The sequence below is a fragment of the Stegostoma tigrinum genome, chromosome 10 (genome assembly GCF_030684315.1).
Source record: "Stegostoma tigrinum isolate sSteTig4 chromosome 10, sSteTig4.hap1, whole genome shotgun sequence".
NCBI lineage: Eukaryota > Metazoa > Chordata > Chondrichthyes > Orectolobiformes > Stegostomatidae > Stegostoma > Stegostoma tigrinum.
In genome coordinates, this window is record NC_081363.1 from 2,903,773 (window position 1) to 2,925,332 (window position 21,560).

The 21,560-nt window shown below is 44.9% G+C and overlaps 2 protein-coding genes across 4 annotated transcripts in view; one reads left to right on the forward strand and one right to left on the reverse strand.

Annotated features, from left to right (window-relative positions):
* The window catches only part of zgc:163014 (uncharacterized protein LOC100038766 homolog), a 31,085-nt gene extending 21,787 nt beyond the window's left edge, over positions 1-9,298 (forward strand). Inside the window, exons 11-15 of the mRNA XM_048537604.2 lie at positions 289-485; positions 2,529-2,620; positions 3,678-3,729; positions 8,076-8,173; positions 9,052-9,298. Of these exons, the coding sequence (XP_048393561.2) occupies positions 289-485; positions 2,529-2,620; positions 3,678-3,729; positions 8,076-8,173; positions 9,052-9,248 (636 nt within the window). The 3' untranslated portion in view covers positions 9,249-9,298. The remainder of the gene's footprint in view (positions 1-288; positions 486-2,528; positions 2,621-3,677; positions 3,730-8,075; positions 8,174-9,051) is intronic.
* A 6,990-nt stretch (positions 9,299-16,288) lies between these two features.
* Positions 16,289-21,560, reverse strand: part of gstz1 (glutathione S-transferase zeta 1) — a 41,597-nt gene continuing 36,325 nt past the window's right edge. For all 3 annotated transcript variants that reach the window (XM_059648911.1, XM_059648910.1, XM_059648912.1), the window contains 2 exons: positions 17,634-17,683; positions 16,289-16,786 (listed from right to left, as the gene is read on the reverse strand). In XM_059648911.1, the coding sequence (XP_059504894.1) occupies positions 16,666-16,786; positions 17,634-17,683 (171 nt within the window). In that variant the 3' untranslated portion in view covers positions 16,289-16,665. The remainder of the gene's footprint in view (positions 16,787-17,633; positions 17,684-21,560) is intronic.

Consider the following 21,560-nt stretch of genomic DNA (forward strand, 5'->3'; position numbering starts at 1 on the left):
TTTCCAAGGCTTTTGATCGACTCACCCCCTGAGGTCTCTGTCTTCTTCTGATTCCAGTGTCTTTGGCCCTCAGTTTCCTGAGGATCCCCATGTCTGCAAATTCACTCAGAATGTTCCTCTGCCTCTCTCCACAGACATGATTTAAACTGCCTCTTTGATCCCATCCAGTCATCTTGTTGTGTGACTTAATGTTATTTTGTCTTTTTTTCATCTAAAGTCTCTTAGAGATTTGCTTTTGAAGCTGCTGTGACCTTGTATCTGGTTAATGGAGTTGTTGTGCTCTCTCAGGGCAGGGGTAAAGTGCCCTCGCTGGCCTACCACAGTGCAGTGGTCTTCCATCGGGAACTCTTTGTATTCGGTGGGCTGCTTTGCCGAGCACCACTGACAACTGAAAGCTGCAGCAACACCTTGTACATATTCAACGCTGAGCATGAGATCTGGTACCAACCCATTGTGGTGGGTGAAAGACCCCTCCCTCGGTACAGGTGAGTTACCCTCCACACCCATCACAGCAGAGGGCCAGGAATGGTCGCATCCGTCCAGTTTAGTTCCTCGCTGTCGGAATGTGGGATGGGCCAGCATTTATTATCCATCCCCAGTTTGCCCTGAGCATAGGGGCTGGTCTTGCTGTTTGATCCAGAGGAGGCTTAGGTTAACCATACTGGCAAGGAAACGAGAGTCAGCTGTATCTGGGTACCAGGGTCCTTCCCTAAAGGACAGAGCCAACCAAATGGGTTCCTAACGGCTATCTGATTTCCTTTATAATCTTTTGTTTTTTTTTAAAGTTCCAGAGTATTTGGCCTGCTTTTGTTTTATTCACTCCCGGGACAAGTGTTGCTGGCCCAGTCATCCTCACTTGTCCCTAGGTGCCCCTTTTGAAAAGGTGGGGTTGAGCTGCCGCCTTGAACCATTGCAGTCCGTGTGCTGTATGGTGACCTGCAATGCACTTAGGGAGGGAATTCTCAGATTTTAAACCAGTGACAGTGAAGTTACGGTGATATATTTCCAAGTCAGGATGGTGAGTGGGTTTGAGGGGAAATTGCAGGGGGTGGTGTTCCTATATATCTGCTTCCCTTGTCCTTCTAGATAGACAGCACCTTCCAAAACCATAATCATTTCTATGAATCTTTGATTTTCTGCAGTGCATCTTGTAGATAGTACACACTTCTATAGGGAGAGTCAGTGGTGGAGGGAGTGGACACTGGAAGTGATGCCAATAAAGTGGGCTTTGTCCTGGATGGTGTTGAGCTGCTTGTGTTGTTGGGGCTGCACTCATCCAGGCATGTGGGGAGTATTCCATTACATTCCTGACTTGTGCCTTGTAGATGGTGGACAGGCTTTGAGGAGTCAGGAGGTGAGTTACTGGTGCTTGTTATGGTCATCTCGGCTCAGTTCACATGCACTTTTGTCTTAGAACCCATTTGCACATAAGCAGGGGTATTGGTTGAGGTTTGCCTGAGGACTCCAAAAGGATTCCCCCTGCTGTTTGAATAGAGCCTGTGATATTCTCTATGTCCTCCGGAGGTGGGCCGTTGGTGTCAGGTCGGATATGAAAGGCAGTACCTTGGAGGCAGTGTCAAACTAGCGAATGAACATAAGAACTTTGATCTAGGAGCAGGAGTAGGCCATCCGGCCCGTTGAGCCTGCCCCACCATTAAATAAGATCATGGCTGATCTTATTGTGAATCAGCTCCACTTACCCGCCCACTCACCATAACCCTTAATTCCTTTACAGTTCAAAAAGTTATCTAGCCTTGCCTTAAAAACATTCAGTGAGGTAGCTTCAACCGCTTCACTGGGCAGGGAATTCCACAGATTCACAACCCTTTGGGTGAAGAAGTTCCTCCTGACCTCAGTCCTAAATATGCTTCCCTTTATTTTGAGGCGATGCTCTTAGTCCTAGATTCGCCTGCTAGCGGAAACAACCTCCCTGACTCCACCTTATCTATTCCCTTCATAATCTTATATGTTTCTGTAAGAGCTCCCCTCATTCTTCTGAATTCCAATGAATATAATCCCAGTCTACTCAGTCTCTCCTCATAATCCAACCCTCTCAACTCTGGAATCAACCGAGTGAATCTCCTCTGCACCCCCTCCAGTGCTAGTATATCTCTTCTCAAGTAAGGAGACCAAAACTGCACACAGTACTCCAGGTGTGGCCTCACCAGGACCCTATACAACTGCATGAATGGCTTCAGGTCTCTGGGTTGGGACTTGAATCCACAACATTCTGATTCTGATGACAGTGCTGCCCCTGAATCAGGCCTGATACCATTACCTGGTGGGCAGGTCAGTTAGACAGGAGTCTGTATACAACGGTTGGTGTCTGATAGGGCAATGGTGTATTGTGATGGAAATCCTACTCTCTCAGAATTCTAACGATCAGGCTGGGAGGGTGAGTAGTTGTTTAAGGGGGATTGTTGGTGACTAACAACAAGGGGTGTGTAATGGTAGGCTATGTGGCAGAGGGAATGCCAGTGGTGGTGTGATCCGGTTTAGCTGTTTCTCCCTTTTGTTTCTCTCTACAGTCACTCTGGCACTCTCCTGGCAGATAAACTCGTCCTGTTTGGTGGCAGTCGGAGCAGAGTGTTCCTGAACGACCTTCATGTGCTAGATCTCGGTGAGGAGACTTTGGGTTTCAGGCTTAAGAACTGGTTGGGAGGAGCAATCAAACTCACCCCCAGGGACTGGTGCCTCTAATAGCTTTGAATCCCCCAAAAGGGGCTACAAAATGCAAAAACAGGATGTTCGAGGATAGGAAGAGGAGTTAAGAACTTCTCACACTTGAAAAGACGCAAAATTGTGTGATGAGCTAATGAAGGGAGTGGTGTTGTTGCATGTGGTAACTCAGTGAGGTTGATCAACCTGAATCTGTACATCCAATGTCACAGTAAACCACGGTGATCCTCTGGTGAAGGTGTTTGAGCCGTTTACACTAGATTTTGAGCATATTTTAGACATGCTACACTTCGCCAGTGTGTGCGTGGTGTGTACATACTAGAGAAACATTGACCATCTCCAAGTGCAGGAGTGCACTGATCGTCATAAACCCAAGGTATTGGGTGCTTATACATAACCACAGAGTTTGATAATCTGCATTCTGTTTTTAAGATGTTTGAAATAAAAGTCTGATCTCAGTAGGAGTGACTTTGGGCCTGTTGGATTGTCAACAATAACTCAGTGGAATCACATTATTAGTGCTGTCGCCAGGATTCTTGATTCTGAAAACTGCAACAAGTGAAGGCCTTTCAGCCCCTTGAACATGTTCCATCATTCAATTCAACAATGATCTAAAACTGAGCCCTGTGTCCCCACGTGTTTGTGTGACCCCTAATTTTTTAACAAAATGTTTCCAACCTCAGTTTTAAAATTCTCAAGGACTCCCAATCCCAACAACTTTCCTGGGAGTAAGAGGTGGAGAGTTACTCTGCTCTGTGTGAAGTGATCTCCATTAGACATAAACTAGCCATTTGAGTGACAGTGTGGAGCTGGATGAACACAGCAGGCCAGGCAGCATCAGAGGAGCAGGAAAGCTGACATTTTGGGTCGGGACCCTCCCTGGTGTTATCATAGTTTGGTGCAAGGAGTGCTGGAAGTCGGGACAGTTTGTATTTTTGGTTGAAGGATCCTCTACAAGTCAACTTTTTTTTTAAACTGACATTGCCCTTCTTTTCCAGGCTTCATGGAGTACATTAACATCCAGGGTCGAGCTCTTCCTCCTCCACGCTGGTAGGTACCAATGAAGAACATTGACATGGACGCTTCAGGATGGCATTGGGAGAAATGCACGGCTGTAGATTCTGAACACTGAACCAGCATTGGTCAGACCCTGCTCTTTAAATGTGACTGTCTCACTGGTGTTAATCTGCACTGGCAGTCCTGTTGATTCCAAGGCAAACAGCGCCAGCATTATCTTTGGGTGTGTTTCTCAAAATCTGGACACGGGCATAACATTGCAGTTGAATAATGCGGTTTGATTCTCCTTAATCTGTGCTCGGAGATTTTGGGGACAGCGTAAAGTAAGTTTTACTCTGGATATAACCTTGTGCTGTCCCTGTCCTGGATTGTTTGATGGGAACAGTGTCACAAGTTTTACAAAGAACAGTCCAGCACAGGAATAGGTCCTTTGGCTGGCCAAGACTGCACCAACATGATGCCTTTCTGAACCAAAAACCTTTTGCCTCTTTGCAGTCCATATCCCTGCATTCCCTGCTTATTCATAGATCTGTCAAGACAGCTCTGAAATGTTGCTACTGTATCTGCCCCCACCACCTGCATCCACGCTCCAAGCAAATAAAAACCGAAAGAACTGCGGATGCTGTAAATCAGGAACAAAAACAAAGTTGCTGGAAAAGCTCAGCAGACCTGGCAGCATCTGTGAAGGAGAAAACAGAGTTAACATTTCGGGTCCAGTGACCCTACCTCAGCACTGATAGTAGCTGGGAAAACATTGATTTATATGGGGACGCGGCTGGGAAACGGGAGAGTTTAGGCCCAAGCTTGCGGACCTTGCAGGCCTCCGGACTCAACATTTGAGTTCAATAATTTAGGGCCTAAACTCTCCCATGTCCCAGCCCCCACCCCACACACCAGGCCTTGTTACCACATAGCCTGCCACTACACACCCCCTGTTGTTAGTCACTAACAGCCCCCATTGACAAATATTCACCCTCCCAACCTGATCGTTAGTAATTCCTTTGTCTGTCCAACTGCCTTTCTGTCTCTTCGGGTTCTATCCTATTGTTTACTCCCTACCCCACCCACCTCCCTATTTTCTGCATAAAAACTGACCTTTTCCCAGCCACCACCAGTTCTGAGGAAGGGTCATCAGACCCGAAACATTAACTCTGATTTTTCCTTCACATATGGTGCCAGACCTGCTGAGCTTTTCCAGCAACTTTTCTTTTGTTCCACAATTCCAGGCAATTACCACTCTCTGTTTTAAAAGAAAATTACCCTTCACATCTCCTTTTAATTGTATTCCCTTTAACCTTCAACTCCTCACCCTTTGATGCTCAAGTAAAAACAAACCAAGTTTGTCCAAACTTTCCTCATAGCTAATTCCCTCCAAACCTGGCAACATCCTGGCAAACTATTTCTATACCCTCTCCAAAGCCTCTACCCTTCTGGTAATGGGGTGACCAGAACTGCACATAATATTCCAAATGTGGCCTAACGAATAAAGTTCTATGAAGTTGTAATGTGACTTGCCAAATTCTATGCTGTATGCTCCACCCAATGAGGGCAAGCATGCCATATGCCACCTTGCTCACCTTATCCACTTGTGATGCCACTTACAGGTCTACAGTTCCCTGAACACCTAGATCCCTGTGTATGTTGATGCTTCTAAGGTCACACCACTTTGCAATTGTCCAGATTAAACCCCACCTGCCATTTCTCTGCCCAAGCTTCCAATCTATCCGTATCCTGCTGTATTTTCTGGCAATAGTCCGCACTATCAGTAGCTCCCCATTTATTTGTATAATCTGCAAACTTACTAATCAAACCACCTCCAATCTTTTCCACTTACTCCCACTTCCTACAGACAAAGAGGGTGGCCATGGGCACCTGCATGGGCCCCAGCTATGCCTGCCTCTTTGTAGGTTACGTGGAACAGTCCATCTTCCGCACCTGCACAGGCCCCAAACCCCACCTCTTCCTCCGTTACATTGAATATATCGGCGCCGCCTCTTGCTCCCCAGAGGAGCTTGAACAGTTCATCCATTTCACCAACACCTTCCACCGCAACCTCAAGTTCACCTGGGCCATCTCCAACACATCCCTCACCTTCCTGGACACCTCGGTCTCCATCTCAGGGAACCAGCTCGTAACTGATGTCCATTTCAAGCCCACTGACTCCCACAGCTACCTAGAATACACCTCCTCCCACCCACCCTCCTGCAAAAATTCCATCCCCTATTCCCAATTCCTCCGCCTCTGCCGCATCTGCTCCCATGATGAGGCATTCCACTCCTGCACATCCCAGATGTCCAAGTTCTTCCAGTTCCGCAACTTCCCCCTGCAGTGGTCAAGAACGCCCTTGACCGCATTCCCCGCAACACATCCCTCCCACCCTGCCCCCGCCACAACCGCCCAAAGAGGATCCCCCTCGTTCTCACACACTACCCCACCAACCTCTGGATACAACGCATCATCCTCCGACACTTCAGCCATCTACAATCCGACCCCACCACCCAAGCTATTTTTCCATCCCCACCCTTGTCTGCTTTCCGGAGAGACCACTCTCTCCGTGACTCCCTTGTTCGCTCCACACTGCCCTCCAACCCCACCACACCCGGCACCTTCCCCTGCAACAGCAGAAAGTGCTACACTTGCCCCCACACCACCTCCCTCACCGCCAGCCCAAGCCCCAAGATGACTTTCCACATTAAGCAGAGGTTCACCTGCATATCTGCCAATGTGGTATACTGTATCCATTGTACCCGGTGTGGCTTCCTCTACATTGGGGAAACCAAGCAGAGGCTTGGGGACTGCTTTGCAGAACACCTCCGCTCTGTTCACAATAAACAACTGCACCTCCCAGTCGTGAACCGTTTCAACTCCCCCTCCCATTCTTTAGATGACATGTCCATCATGGGCCTCCTGCAGTGCCACAATGATGCCACCCGAAGGTTGCAAGAACAGCAACTCGTTTGGGAACCTGCAGCCCAATGGTATCAATGTGGACTTCACAAGCTTCAAAATCTCCCCTCCCTCCACTGCATCCCAAAACCAGCCCAGCCTGTCTCTGCCTCCCTAACCTGTTCTTCCTCTCACCCATTCCTTCCTCCCACCCCAAGCTGCACCCCCATTTCCTACCTACTAACCTCATCCCAACTCCTTGACCTGTCCGTCTTCCCTGGACTGACCTATCCCCTCCCTACCTCCCCACCTATACTCTCCTCTCCACCTATCTTCTTTTCTCTCCATCTTCGGTCCGCCTCCCCCTCTCTCCCTGTTTGTTCCAGAAGCCTCACCCCATTTCCCCCCCTCGAAGGGTCTAGGCCCGAAACGTCAGCTTTTGTGCTCCTGAGATGCTGCTGGGCCTGCTGTGTTCATCCAGCTTCACACTTTATCATCTCCAACCTTTTCCAAATCATTTGTGTTACAAACAACAGGGGCCACAACACTGATCCCTGTGGATCACCACTGGTCTCGGATCTTGTCTGAGACCCTTCCACCACGATGTCTTCTACGACAAAACCAGTTCTGTATCCATTTTACCAGCTCATTGCAACTCCCATGTGTTGATGACTCTCAACTGTCCCCCCTCAAAGCCATGTTGCATATCGCTAAACAGTCCATATTTTTTCCAAACCTGAGTAAATCCTATCCCTACAAATTGTCTCCAATAATTTCCCAACCCCACTGACATAAGGCTCACCAGCCTGTAATTTCTCAGATCATCCCTGTTGCCCTTTTTTTTTTTAAAAAACGGGACGATATTGGCTATTCTTCAGTCCTCTGGATCCTCTTGTGTAACTGAAGAGGATACAAAGATTTCAAGTAAGGCCCCCGTCTCCTTGACCTGACACTACCTATCCAACTCCTTCCCCACCTATCCACCCCATCCTTCCCACTGACCAATTCCCACTGTCCCTACCTGCATCCACTTATTGCCATCCCACCTATCTACCCCCAACCTCACCCCTCCTTCCTCTGTTTATTTCGCAAATTCCCTCCCCACTGCCAGTCCCGATGAAGGGTCTAGGCCTGAAACTTCGACTTTCCTGCTCCCCTGATGCTGCCTGACCTGCTGTGTTCTTCCAGCTCCACACTGTATAACTCTGTCTCCAGCATCTGCAGTTCTTGCTGTCTCTCAGCAATGTCTTCACCTGCCTTTCTCAGCTTTCTGGGATAGAGCCCATCAGGTCCTGGGCACTTGTCCACATTAATGCTTTTCCAAACCCCAACGCAACCTTGACCCGAAACGTTAACTCTGATTTTTTTCCTCACAGATGCTGCCGGACCTGCCGAGCTTTTCCAGCAATTTCTGTTTTTGTTCTGTACTGTCTGTACCTTATTGGGAGTGTTTGTTGTGAAAGATGTGGTGATAAAACAATTCTTTCTTCTAGCTGCCATGCTGCTGTTCCTCTGTGTGATAACAAAGTGCTGATCAGTGGTGGGCACAATCTGAGTGGAGCCCTGCAAGATTTGTTCATCTTCAATATAGGTAAGGTCATGGATGTAGCTTCTGTCTGCCAAGCTGTGGATTCGCGCACTCTCGTTCTCCCTCTCCCTCCCCGTACTGGGATTTCTACATTGTTCACATGCAGTCTGTTCGTACATGACAAATAGCCCAACAGGCTGAAATAGGCCATGTCAAAGCCATCCTGTGCAATAGTCGTGACCCTCATCGGATTGTTTCTCACTGTACAGCACGTAAACTCAGCCCCTAAGGATGTCACTCTTGCTCCTGAAAAGTGCCCCGTCTCCCTCAGAAAGATAAGGTATCTTGAAAGCCTGCGCAATAGGTGAAACTCGTAGATTCACATTACTGGTAACCTGCAGCAATATGAATAGTGTTCACTATAAGTGGACGTTGTTGTCAAGCTGAAAAAAATCATTTTCGTGCCGGTGTGATGCTAGATACATTGGCCATACAACCTGAAGGCTGGCAGGTTGTTCAAATAGCACGTCCCTACGGCTGCTCGTAAGAAATGAGGTACTGACCATAACAGATACAGCCTCCCCGCCGTGTCTAACACTGCACGTAAGTCTGCAACTGGACACTTGTTGGGTGATCCTGAGTATGAATAATTACACTGACAACGAATTTACGTTCATCAGTCAGGCTCACTAGCTATGTTCTGGGTGGTCTATACATAAGTGCACTGGGCTCTTTTGCAGACAGACAGAACCAGAGTAAATGCTACACCTTCTTCAACTCTGAGTTGGTGTCTGTGAGATTGAGAAATGAGCATGGTCCAATTCGACTGCTAAAATGGAGATCCATCTCATGACAGTTTGAGCATCAGGTGTGACCCTAAGCCTGACATGCTGAGTCTAATCCTTAATCTTTCTTCTACCTTCCATATTCTTCCTCACCAGAGACCTACAGTTGGAGCAGTCTGTCTCACCCCACACTCTGCTCTGTGCCACGAACAGGTCACAGTCTGGTGTATCTGAACTCTAGTCACTGTAGCACAGGGTCCTGTCACACACTTCTGGTGTTTGGAGGCTCAGATAATGCTGGGAAATTCTACTGTGACACAGTTCGTGTAGACGTGGTACTGGATGAGGACTGAACCAACCTCTCCTGAAAGAGAGAGCTATCTTCGGAGCGTGTGGGGATAAACTCTATGGACCGGCTATATGGCCATTAGACTTCTGACCATAAAATGGCTGAACAATTTTGTACTTTACTATTAAAAGTTACAACTGAGGTTTTGTCTTTTTGTTGTAACTTTGTAACAATAGAGGGAGTTTTATAGCATTCTTCTTGAATTTGATCAATTCTGCACTTGGTAAATGAAATAAAATGTGACGTTATCCACTTTGGTCGCAAAAACAAGAAGGCAGATTATGATCTGAATGGTAGCAGTTTAGGAGAAGGTGAGATGCAATGAGACCTGGGTGTCACAGTGGAACGGTCGGTGAAGGTTGGCATGCAGGTGCAGAAGGCAGTGAGGAAAGCTAATGGCACACTGGCCTTCACTAGAAGAGGATTTGAGTATTAGAGTAAGGATGGCTTGCTGCGGTTGTACAGGGCCTGGGTGAGGCTACACCTTGAGTATTGTGTGCAGTTTTGGTCTCCTATTCTGAGGAAGGACATTCTTGTTATTGAGGGAGCCAGCAAAGATGAGAGGCATCGATAGTCAGACTTTCTCCCAGGGTGAAATGATTATTACGAGGGGACGTAACTTTAAGGTGATTTGGAGGAAGGTATAGAGGAATTCTCTCCTACAGGAAGCTTTTGGGGCCAGTTCATTAGATATATTTGAGGAGGAGCTGGACATGGCCCTTGCAGCTAAACAAATCTAGAGGCATGGAGAGAAAGTAGGAATGGGATACCAAGATTGCATGATCAGATTGAATGGGGGTGCAGGCTCAAAGTGTTGAATGGCTGCACATGTTTTCTATGTTTCTATGCACTGTGGACAAGGTTAGAAATTATCACCTCATCTTTAATTGTTCTTGACGCAATCCAGGAGCCCATTTTTAAAAAAATTAATGAAATACACATCTTTATCCTGTTGTCTTCCCGTTCTGTAAAGAGAGAACTTGTGCCCGGTTTTACAAAGCCCCATGTAGGACTGTACCCACAGTCACCCCCTGAGCACTTCAAGGCAGAGCATCACAGTGATGATATTTACTTCTAATGACATGTGGCATTATTTTACCAGAACAAGACCTGAACACTAAGGATTAAGTTACACGGAGATATTATGCAGGTTAGGGTTGTATTTCCTGGAATTTCATTAAAACAGATGTTAAAAGAGCATGTTTAGTGTGAAGGAGATCTTGAGTGAAACTAGGAATTTGGTTCAATGTAGGAATTTGATGAAAAGGGGGACAGGTGCTTCATGTTTTACTGCAGGATGTAAAATCTCTAGTGATAATGGGAACTGCAGATGCTGGAGAATCCAAGATAACAAAGTGTGAAGCTGGATGAACACAGCAGGCCAAGCAGCATCTCGGGAGCACAAAAGCTGAAGTTTCGGGCCTAGACCCTTCATCAGAGAGGGGGATGGGGAGACGGTTCTGGAATAAATAGGGAGAGAGGGGGAGGTGGATCGAAGATGGAGAGAAAAGAAGAAAGGTGGAGAGGAGAGTATAGGTAGGGAGGGGATAGGTCAGTCCAGGGAAGATGGACAGGTCAAGGAGGTGGGATGATGTTAGTAGGTAGGAAATGGAGGTGTGGCTTGAGGTGGGACGATGGGAGGGATGGAGAGGAAGAACAGGTTAGGGAAGCAGAGACAGGCTGGGCTGGTTTTGGGATGCAGTTGGGGGGAAGGAATGAGCTGGGCTGGTTTTGGGATGCTGTGTGGGAAGGGGAGATTTTGAAGCTGGTGAAGTCCACATTGATACCACTGGGCTGCAGGGTTCCCAAGCAGAATATGAGTTGCTGCTCCTGCAACCTTCGGGTGGCATTATTGTGGCACTGCAGGAGGCCCATGGTGGACATGTCATTTAAAGAATGGGAGGGGGGAGTTAAAATGGTTCGCGACTGGGAGGTGCAGTTGTTTATTGCGGACCGAGCGGAGGTGTTCTGCAAAGCAGTCCCCAAGCCTCTGCTTGGTTTCCCCAATGTAGAGGAAGGCACACCGTGTACAGCGGATGCAGCATACCACATTGGCAGATGTGCAGGTGAATATCTGCTTAATATGGAAAGTCATCTTGGGGCCTGGGATGGGGGTGAGGGAGGAGGTGTGGGGGCAAGTGTAGCACTTCCTGCGGTTGCAGGGGAAGGTGCCGGGTGTGGTGGGGTTGGAGGGGAGTGTGGAGCGAACAAGGGAGTCACGGAGAGAGTGGTCTCTCCAGAAGTCAGACAAGGGTGGGATTGGAAAAATGTCTTGGGTGGTGGGGTCGGATTGTATACTCTCCTCTCCACCTATCTTCTTTTCTCTCCATCTTCGCTCCGCCTCCCCCTCTCTCCCTATTTATTCCAGAATCCTCTCCCCATCCCCCTCTCTGATGAAGGGTCTAGGCCCGAAATGTCAGCTTTTGTGCTCCTGAGGTGCTGCTTGGCCTGCTGTGTTCATCCAGCTCCACACTTTGTTATCTTGTAAAATCTCTGGAGAGGTTGAGGATAGTAGTTATGGATCAAGCAACTGACCTGCAATGAGACCAAGGGCAGAGAGACGTCACAAATCATAGTGTGACGTGAGTGCTGGGAATGAAACTGTTTGCGAGTAGGATTGGTGAATATCATAGACTCATACAGTAAAGAAGATGTCCTTTGACTGCTGAGTCTGCATTGACAAAAAAACTACACTAAATCTACACTCGTCTCATATTCCAGCACTTGTGTTGGACACTGTGTTTCTATTCTTTGAAGTAAAAGTAAGATCTTCAGTTTGTTTTTAGATCTTCGGTGTTTTCTTTGTTTTTAAATAACTGGTTAAGTATTTAATAAACTAGAAATTTTTATATTAAAAATTACTGTAAAGCATAAAGAGCAAGCAATCCAGAGTAATTATAAATTAATTCAAAAACAATAGTGATGACAGAATGGGTGATGTTGCTGCTACAGTATGTGAAAGTTGCTGAACTCGGTGATCCAGAGTGAACATATCTGTAGTTAGTGTTTGCACCCCAAGGATTTTTTGGATCCGAGTTGAGGAGCTGGAGTCTGAGCTGTAGACATTCTAGCACAACAGGAAGGGGAAATTACCAGGAAACTTTTATTGCAGGAGGTGGTTACACCCCACAAACTAGGTAATTCAAATTTAATCTGGATCATAGATGGTCTTGTGTGACAACACCTGCAATAGGGCACGGGTACAAAAGGGAGTCTGGGCCCCTGTAATTTTCCAACAGTTATAAGATTCTCTGTGGATCAGAGTGGGGCTACAGGGAGGATGAGTGAACTAACCAAGGCAGCTTGGTAAAGAAAGCCATTCAAATTCAGAGTGTATTTGGGACAGTTTTCTACGATTCCCACCGTGAATCAGGCCAATTTTAATCTTTTGATCTGTAATGAGGCCGGTTTAATAAATTAGTATGAGTCCTACTAGAGAACAGTGAGGATAACATGGTAGAATTTAGCATTTAATTTGAGCAAGAGAAAAATTTGGTCACAAATAACTATACTAAATTTAAATAAGAATGGGGGTAGAGTTGGCTCGAGCAGACTGGAAAAGGAGTTTAGTGAAAAAAGATAATTGAACAATCGTAGACATTTAAGAAAATAGTCTGTAACTCTCAACAAAGGTATAGCCCAATGAAAAAGAGAGATTCTAAGGGGATAAACTGAGGAAGTTAAGGATAAAATAAATGATTTCCAAAAAAAGGGAGAAAATAAATTTTGCAAACAATGTGAAATCAGTAAAACACCCCTGTCCCTACAGTACATTTTTAGAATTGTATATAAAGGAAGAGAGAAACCAAAGTTAACGAGCCCATTTAAGAATTTTGGCTGGTTAAAAATAATGATAGGAGACTTTAATAAAGACTTTGCATCTGTCTTCTTGTAGACAACACTAAAAAAATCCCAAAAATTGCAAAATATTCTAGAGGCAATAGGACAGGAAAAAAATAGAATAAGTATTAATAGAGGAAAAAAAACATTGCTAGGGAAATGAACAGGGTGAGATGGATGAATCTCCTGTACCTGATTTAATATCCTAGAATGAATTCAAAGAAGTATCTGCAGAGATAAAGGAATCAATGGTAATAATTCAGGAACCCTTGGATTCTGGAAAATTCCCAGTGAATTAAGTCTGCTGATGCTAAACCCCGCCCCCCCCACCAAATTTTTGAAAAAGGGGAAGAGACATTACAAACAGGCAACTATAGACCTATTCACTTGATTGGAAAGTGTTGAGTCCTATTTAAAAAGGTGATAGTCTGCGAAGGGTGATACACTGATCAAGTGAGTGAATAAAAATTTGGCAACTGGAATATAATGCAGAGAAAATATGACATCATGCACTTTGACAGAGAGAGAGGAGCAGCTGAATATTATCTAAACAGGGGATTTAGAAGGTGATCTGATCAAAGTTGTCAAGATAAGAACCAGAAAAGATAGAGAGAAGCTATTTCCATTGGTTGGGAGTTCGAGAACTAGGGAACGATATCTGAGAATTAGGGCTAGATCAATTAGGAGAGATGTTAGGAAGGATTTCTACACACAAAGTTAGATGTCTGGAATTCTCTTCTAAAAATAGCCATGGGTGCTAGATCAGTTGTTAGTTTAAAATCTGAAACAGATAAATTTTTGTTAAGCAAAGGGACAGTATTAAGGAATGTGGACCAAAGGCAGGTACAAGGACTAGGGCACAGACCAACCATGACCTTGTTAAATGGTAGAATAGACTTAAGGGGCCAAATGGCCTATCCCTGTTTGAATGTAAAGACTGCAGAAAGCTACAGAACAGGAACTTGGGAGACCTGTATAAATCTCAAAAATTGTCTCTACGTTATAAGGAAAACAATTTGTATGTTTGCCTTGATTTTAGAAGGAACAAAATATAAAAACAGGCTTTGCTAGGCACTAGTTAGACTGTGGCTGTAGTACTAAACAACTTTGTTTCACTGTAATATTTTAAACTGCAAAGTCACTTTTACTGAAACAACATTCTTGGGACTGGACAGGGTAGATGTGGAAAGGCTGGTTTCACTTATGGGTGAGTCTATGACCACAGCATGATCTGACAGAGAAGTAGTGACTATTTACTGCAGAGGGGTGGACAGACTGGCTGATTAAGTGTAAGGCAGGCTCAATGGCCCATATCTGTCCCTACATCTTGTCTGTCCAGTCCAATCAGCAATAGGTAGGGTAGTAAGCTTGTTTGGCCCAGTCTGTCAGTGGCCCATGGTGGTATCTTGGTGTGTGTGGGTGATCCACCTGGCGATATGATGGGGGAGGCAGGAGCTTCAGCAGCAGCAATGACATTACAGCCCTGCATGAGAAGTGAGGGAGGTTTCCCCAATATCGGCAGCGGTGTCAAAAATAGGCAGCTAAGATCTCCCAGACAGCGAGCTAAGCAGAGGACTCATCAAAGACTGTTGAACTTGTGACGTATTCCCTTATTTTTATAGTTTTATATTAAGAACTTTAATGTTAACTGTTACCTTTTCTTCTTTTTTTCTTAGTCTATAAAGGTAATGCTTAACCTTTTGACTTTGTTTATTTTTATGTCTTTGTACCTGAGCTTTTTGTATCAAGGTACCCGTGTAATTAAGATGGCATCTTGTCTGGCAACATTAGGCACTTTTCACCGTACTCCAGTACTTCTGTACACATGAACAATAAAATCCAAATCTAATAGAAAGCTCTTTGCTTGCCTCTACTCCTCATCAAATTCTCAAGACTCTTTTATGTTCTTCTGTTTAACATGCTGTCATATTCCCTGGGTTTTGTACATTTTGGTCATTTATCTCACCCATAAGATTATCGAGTGCTGGTTCAGGCTTGAGAAACTGGTCTGCTACTGCTGCTAATTCTTAAAATTCAACCTCCTGCTCTTATATATTGCATTTACCAATCATCGGCTCATACCTTGATCAATTTATTTCACTCCTTTTGTGGATGTCTTTTCATGTTCAGTTTTGTAGGGCATTCTTCAAATCAAAGTCAAGAGACAGAAATTTGACACATTTTGGTACAGTTTTGGTCGTCTTATCTGAAGAGGGATGTTCTGGTGATGGAGGAGTGCAACAAAGGTTTCCCAGATTTGATTTCTGGGATGGCAGGACTGGTGTATGAGGACACAATGGATCAGTTAGAACTGTACTCGTTAGTTTAGAAGGATCAGGAAAATATTTCATAGAAACCTTTACATTTCTGACAGGACTACGTTTTATTTTTTGTTCATTCACAGAATGTGTGCATCACTGGCTAGATGAGCATTTAACTGCCCAGAGGGCAGTTGAGAGTCAATTACATTGATCTGGAGTCAGATGTAGGCCAGACTGGGTAAGCATGGCAATTAACTTCCATAAAGGTCATTAATGAATGAGATGTGGATTTTTCTGACGATCAGCAACATATTAATGGGGATCATTAGACTCTAATTTCAGAATTTTATTTAATTCAAATTCTACCATTTGCTGGTGTGATTCAAACCCAAGTTCCCAGAACATTACCTAGGTCTCTGAATTAACAGTCCAGCGATAGTAGCACTAGATCATTGCCTCCCCAGGGTAAACCAGGATGTTCCTAGTGAGAAGACATAAACAGGGTTCACTGTTTCAGGAAATAGGGGAGATCATTTGTCATGAGATGAGGAGAGTGGTAAATTGTGGAATTCTCTCTCAGAAAGCAGTTGAGGCCAAAGTGAACCACTGCCTCAGTGAATATTTTCAAGGAGTTGGATATAGCTTCTAGGGGTAAAGGGATTGAATTGTATGGAGAGAGAAAAGGAGAACAGGGTATGGATCACTGGACGATCAGCTACAATTATATTGAATGGCAGTTCAGGCTCAATGGAATGGATCTTGGATTCTCCAGCATCTGCAGTTCCCATTATCTCTGATATCAGTGGGATGGATGGTCTACTTTTGTTTAATGTTTCTATGTTCACGTTTTTGCTTTCCTTAAAGCCTCTGCTTAACTCACAAATGAGTTTAGGTTCCAGCAATTGTTTTTCAAGATTTACTTTGATAGACAAACCAGAACCAGTTGACTTCTTTTTCCTTTATTGTTGGAATCAGTCAACAAATCAAAAGCATGTGAACAAAACAAGATAGTGATAACATGGGATAGAAACTTAGTCCATAGAGCTATCTAGTGGCATGATTTACAACTACAATGTGACAGGTGATGCAGTAATTTATGTTGTAAATTGACAAAAACAAAAATCTGACAAATGAGAGGGTGGAAACAACATTTTTTTGGATAAACAATTAGAAAAGAGAACAGTAAATTCCTCAACATAAATAACTCTTAATCATTTTGAATATCCAACTAGCTCATTCTATCGAACACAGCAATTGATGAGAGAAGATCCCTTGTTTCATCAAGTGATGGTTGACCTGATCTTGCCTTCGCCAACAGGATCAGGGTTCAGGAGGTGTATCAGGCTGGCAAGATGGGTGACTGATTTTGAAAGCATTCAGATCCAGAAGGGCATTATTGATCTTTACAATGGTGGGAAATTGTGCGAGGTCCACCTCGAACCTGTGGATGAGAAGAAAAACTTTGGAATGACCAAGTGAACCACAGTCTCAGCACTGATCGTTAAAATTCAGTTCAAATGGGACAGGAGCTCATTATGAAGATTTACAGTCAGTGAGTTTCTCATTTCCTAAAATTTTTTGGGGTCATGCTGAGATTTGAACCCTTGTCCCCAGAACATTTGCCTGGGGGTTGGGATGACTAGCCTATTGATATCACTACACTGCTAATCCATGGCAATATCGTTGACACTCAAGTGTCCCCCTCAAAAGGCCGGGTAAGCTAAACAAGGAAAACAAATGCTTGCCTCATCAGAAGAAATGGTCAAATTGCATGAATTCATTCCAGAATAAAAACTACATTATGGGTCATTAGTTATATCTATTATACCCAGTCTTCTTGTCAAAGAATAACACAACACTAAAATCATCTTTCAGACTTGGTAATCTCCTAACTGGAATCTGTCATGTTAAAAATCTATTGGAAGTTTTTTCTCTTTTACAGGCCTTTTCTATGTGATTGCCTCATTTCCATATTTAATGTGCAATAACATCTTTAAACTGGTGGGAGAGAAAATATCTCTAGTTGACAGCGTAGGGAGAAAGAAGACATCAACAACAGAAGTGCTCACCACTGCATGTGGCACAGAGTGAAATTCTGAAATGGGCTTTAACATAAGTGCATAACAGTTAGCGATTCTTAGTTGGTTTAAAAGTGGGCATTGGTGAAGTCTACAACTTCAGTCAAATGTTCTTCATGTGTCAGTTAATTCGATTACTTTTTTTTTTGAATACTCAACCAAGTTGCAATTTCCACAAAGATCTGACAGCCACGCAGCACAAAACCTTACCTCTCAGCATTGTACACTTGTGGGACCAGACACAGATCAGCCATTGTCACCTAGAACAGAACAGGACATGTCAGGAGATCAAACCAAGCAGATTCAGCTAAACACACTATGCAAAGCAAACCTGCATTCATCTGGCCTCCTCTACATCTTACACCACTGTCAACTGCAGAGCACATCTTTGAATCATAAGTCATGGATTGAAGTTAATCTCTGGGCGCTTGAGAACAGAATCCAAACAGGCACTCCCAATGAGTACTAAAGGTTTGCTGCAAACAGACAGTCAGTCAGAGATGCCACCTTTCAGATCAAGTATTAAACTTTACTCTGCATGACCACTCAGATGAATGCAAAAGGCACTATGCCAAAGTGGGATAGAGGTATAAAAACAAGTTGCTAGAAAAGCTCAGCAGGTCTGGCAGCATCTGTGAAGAAAAAATTAGAGTTAATGGCTGGTGACTGGTGGGTCTAGTGACCCTTCCTCAGTGGAACATGCCTTCTTCCAGTCCTATTCCGTTCCCCACCCACAACTCTTTCTCCAATGTATCAATGATATCATCGGTACTGCTTGCCTCCCTCGTCTGGAATTGGAAAAGTTAATCAATTTTGGCCTCCAAATTCCACCCTGACCACACTTTCACCTGGTCAATCTCTGACTCCTCCGTTCCCTTCCTTGACATCTCTGGGGATAGACTGGCCACTAATATCCACTGTAAATCCACTGATTCTCACAGCTACCTGGACTATATATCGTCGCAATTTGCTCCCTGTAACTTCCATCCCATTCTCTCAGTTCCTCTGTCTCCGTCACATATGTTCAGATGAGGCCAGCTTTGACAAGGGTGCCTCCGAAACGTTCACCACCTTCCTCAACTGCGGATTCCCCAGCACCATTGTCGAAATGGCCCTCAACCGAGTCGACCCATGTCCCACATTTCAACCTTCTCTCTCTTTCCTTCTGCAACAGCAATGGGGTTCCCCTTGACCTTACCCACCAGCATCCACATCCAGAAGATCATCAGATGCCATTTCCACCACCTCCAGTGAGATGCTATCTCCAGACACACATTCCCCTGCCCTCCCAAATCTGCCTTCTGCAGGGATTGCTCCCTCAGGGACACCCTGGTCCACACTTCCTTCACCCCCAACACTTCCCTACAGCACTTTCCCCTGTAACCGGTGAAGGTGCAACACCTGCCCCTTTACCTCCTCCTTCCCAATTATCAAAGGCCCAAACATACCTTCCAGGTGAAGCAACACTTCACCTGCACTTCCCAGAATCTATGTCCTGCTCACAAAAAAGGCCTTGAGCTACCTGTTCCCTGTCACTTTAACACATCACCCTGCTCCCTGGCCAACATCTCTGTTTGCTGCAGTTTTCCAGTGAAGCTCAACAGAAGCTGGAGGAAAAATACCTCATTTGCTGCTTGGGGACCCTACAGCCCCCTGGACTCAATATCACGTTCAATAATTTTAGGGCCTAAAGTCTCCCATGTCCTAGGCTCCAATACCACAAACCAGGCCTTGTTATTATCCAGCTTGCTGTTACATGCTACCTGTTGTTAGTCACTAACAGTCCCCATTAACAACTATTCACCCTCCTAGCCAGATACATTATCAACTCCAAAATTATTACGTAGGGCAAACTGGAAGGAAACTAGCCATCAGGACTCATGAACACCAACTAGCTACCAAGAGACATGACCAACTATCACTCATTTCAATACACATGGACAAAGAGGAACATCGATTCGACTGGGACAAAGTAGCCATCCCAGGACAAGCCTAGCAAAGACATGAACGAGAATTCCTGAAGGCCTAACACAAACCGAAACTCCATTAACAAACCTGCAGAGCTGGATCCCATATAACCAACCACTAAGAAGCAAATCTGGAAGTGATGCCACCCATCCCAGCAAATCATGATACATAAATAACAAGCAGGACAGAACACCGACACTTCACTGGAGGCGCACTGATGATGTTACTTAGGATGCTGGTGACATGTCTGCAAACAAACTCATCAATTCAGTGTGCAAGTCAATGACCTCTGCTACAAATCTTCTCAAAAACTTTGAGAAATTACTTCTATTGGTCGGGGATTCTAGAACTGGGGGCACTGTCTTGAGAATGAGGGCTAGAGCATTCATAGAGCAGTACAGGCCCTTTGGCCCACGATGTCGTGCCGAACTTTTACCCTAATCCTTACGCTCCACCACTATCTTATACAACCATCCTTATGCCTATCTAATGCCGCTTAAATGCCCCTGAGGCCAACTCCACTACCCTCTCTGGCAAAGCATTCCACGCCCCTACCACTCTCTGAATAAAAAAATCTACCTCTGACGTCTCCCCAATATCTACCCCCTTTCACTTTAAAACTATGTCTCCTCGTAATAGCTACCTCCACCCTAGGAAAAAATCTCTGGCTGTCTACTCTATCTATACCTCTGATCATTTTGTACACCTCTATCAAGTCACCTCTCATCCTTCATCGTTCTAAAGAGAAAAGCCCTAGCTCTCTCAACCTTTCCTCGTAAGACCTTCCCTCCATTCCAGACAACATCCTGGTAAATCTTCTCTGCACCTTTTCTAATGGTTCCACATCTTTCCTGTAATGAGGCGAGCAGAACTGGACACAATACTCCAGATGTGGCTGAACCAGGCTTTTGTACAGCTGGAGCATAAGTTCCATGGCTCTTGAACTCAATCCCTCTATTAATGAAAGCTAACACACCATACATCTTCTTAACAACTCTATCCACCTGGGTGGCAGCTTTCAGGGAACTATGGACATGAATCCCAAGATCCCTCTGCTCCTCCACACTGCCAAGAATCCTTCTGTTAACCCTATATTCTGCTTTCAAATTTGTCCTTCCAAACCTCTGATGAAGGGTCTAGGCCCGAAACGTCAGCTTTTGTGCTACTGAGATGCTGCTTGGCCTGCTGTGTTCATCCAGCTCCACACTTTGTTATCATAAATACGAGAGGACCCAGAACAGATCCTTGTGGTACACCACTCATAACTGAGCACCATGTTGAATATTTTCCATCCACTACCACCCTTTGTCTTCTAAAGGTCAGCCAATTCTGAATTCAATCTGCCACGTTTCCCCCTATCCCACACCTCCTTACCTTCTGCATGAGCCTACCATGGGGAACCTTATCAAACAGCGACCTTCATCCACGTTTGGTCACCTCTTCAAAGAATTCAGTAAGGCTTGAAAGGCATGATCTACCCTCACAAATCCACGCTGACTGTCACAAATCAAACTGTGTCTTTCCAAGTGATCATAAATCTTGTGTCTCAGAGCTCTTTCCAATAATTTGCCCACCACTGACGTAAGACTAACTGGTCTGCAATTTCCAGCAGTATCCCTGTTCCCGTTTTTGAAAAGGGAATGACGTTTTCCTCTTTCCAATCTTCCGGCACTATACCCGTGGACAGTGAGGATGAAAAGATTATCACCAAAGGCCCTGTGATCGCTTCCCATAGAATCCTTGGAAAATCCTGGAGGCCTGGGGGACTTATCTATCTTCAGCTTCCTCAGAATTCCTAGCACATCTTCTTTACTAACATCAATCTCCTCTAGCCTACCTGCCTGTTTCACACTGTCCTCCTCTACAACTAGGTCCCTCTCAGTTGTGAATACTGAAGAAACGTATTCATTACGGACCTCTCCTCTCTCTTTAGGCTCTGTGCACAAATTCCCTTTACAATCTTTGATGGGTCCTACCCTTTCTCTGATCATTCTCTTGTTCTGCACATATGTGTAAAAAGCCTTGATCCTATCTGCCAAGGTTTTGTCATGCCCCCTTATAGCTCGCCTGAGCCCTTTCTCCAGCTCCTTCCTGGCTAACTTGTATTTCTTTAGAGCCTTTTCCGATCCTTGTTTCCTAAACCTTACATAAGCCTCTTTCTTCCTCTTA